We start from the raw sequence: 1,692 nt of genomic DNA on the forward strand, positions 1-1,692 counted from the left end.
CTTTTGAGACAGGGTCTCCCTGTAGTCCTAGCTGGCCTGGAACTCACTATGTAGACCAGGCTGGCCTCAAACTCAGAGATCCTCATGCCTCTGCCTCCCAAGTGCTGTGACTAAAGGCATATGCCACTACGTCCAACTCAACTAATATTTTTATAAATACTTATACACTTAAGAATTTCTTAGAATAAACATTTAAAATGGTTTGCTATTCCCATCTCCCCACACAGATGCTGCCAGGGGAAGGATTTAGCACAGAAGCAAGCGAATCTGTTGTTAGGAGCTCCACAGGTCCATGAACCAGCCACCTTAAACACGGCCACAGAAAGACTCCTGAGCCATTTCACAGTCCATCTGGAGAACTATTCCACTGTGGAGACTCCGAGCATAACTTTGTTTCCAGTAGCTTCCTTATGCAAACCCTGGCAGCAGACAAAACACACTTGTTAGAGCTTTACCCAGCAAGGAAAACTGACACACAGGGCTTTACCTTAGGTATGTGTTGGCTAAATGGAGAGTGCTGTCCCACTGGTCGCTGATATCAGCAAGGGTCTCCTGAACCAATGGGGCCTCACAGTGCTTGGCTTGTTTCATTATGGTCTGGATTTTGGCGTCACCTTCAGGCTTCAGTAAAATGATTTCCTGAAATAAAAAAAAAGTCCTACAACTTCATTTGTGTTATTTAGGGATATCAGATATGAAATCTTTTTAATGTGTTGAGTTCTACTGATACGCTAACTGCTCAATATATTTCACAATAACCCCTTCATTCTCATATACAATGACAAAGATACCCTCGCTTCTCAGTACACACAGTGGGTTCTTAAGAAATATGTATTGGTTTCACCTAAGAGTTGATTTTCAACTTATTTTCATATGTCAAAAAAAAAACCCAGGCAAATCCTCCTTCCTATCCACTTAATATTTACATGTGAGTCACGGTAACAACCCAAACATGACATTTTCATGTATGGAAGAAGAAACTTGTGGCTTCCCGCAGGAAAAGTGTCCCTCATGTCCACCATTTCCTCTACCTTGACAGTTTGCATTCCTTGTTCTTTTCCCTCCTTTGCTCTGATAAAAATAACTTCTTGCCTTCTGGGAAAAGCCACTCAATTCTCAAATTCACATTCTCTGGTAACATTTAGAGACATAACTCCAAAAGATTCTGATCACTCAGTCTTACCAATAGTTCTAGCTCACTACTCGGCATCATTTTTTCAATCAACAATACTCCCCCATGACAACAGTACACACATGCACTGCTGTCCCTTTGACTAGTGACATTTATGATTCTTTCCTTGGCTGGAGAGACAGCTCAAGGGCTCATGAGACTCCCGTGCCCATCACACCAACTGCAGAGCTAGTAATGCTCTATGAACATGGCTACCCACTCGAAAGATTCCTCTCCATCCTCGGCATCACTGAGGCGTCTGTTCTACTGGTATAGACTGTATCCCAGCAGACTTCCACCTGCTGTGACTTTCATTCATGATTTTATTTCTTTTTTTATTTCTTTTTTATTATTTTATTTTGAGTATGAGTGTATTGCCTGCATGTATGTGAGTGCACCCGTGTTGTGCAATGCCACAGAGGTCAGAAGAGAGCTTGGGATTCCCCTGGAACTGGAGTTAAGAACGGTTCACAGCCGCCATGTGGGTGCTGGGAATTGAACCCAGGTACTCTACAAGAGCA

The 1,692-nt window shown here is 42.7% G+C and overlaps 1 protein-coding gene across 4 annotated transcripts in view; it reads right to left on the reverse strand.

The window, feature by feature from the left end:
* Syne2 (spectrin repeat containing nuclear envelope protein 2) overlaps window positions 1-1,692 on the reverse strand; it is a 367,778-nt gene that overhangs the window by 192,714 nt on the left and 173,372 nt on the right. For all 4 annotated transcript variants that reach the window (XM_017802560.2, XM_029554761.1, XM_029554763.1 and 1 more), the window contains exon 42: window positions 488-639. In XM_017802560.2, coding sequence (XP_017658049.1) covers window positions 488-639 — 152 coding nt within the window. The remainder of the gene's footprint in view (window positions 1-487; window positions 640-1,692) is intronic.

Source organism: Nannospalax galili, unplaced genomic scaffold, assembly GCF_000622305.1.
Source record: "Nannospalax galili isolate Female #2095 unplaced genomic scaffold, S.galili_v1.0 scaffold144, whole genome shotgun sequence".
Lineage (NCBI taxonomy): Eukaryota > Metazoa > Chordata > Mammalia > Rodentia > Spalacidae > Nannospalax > Nannospalax galili.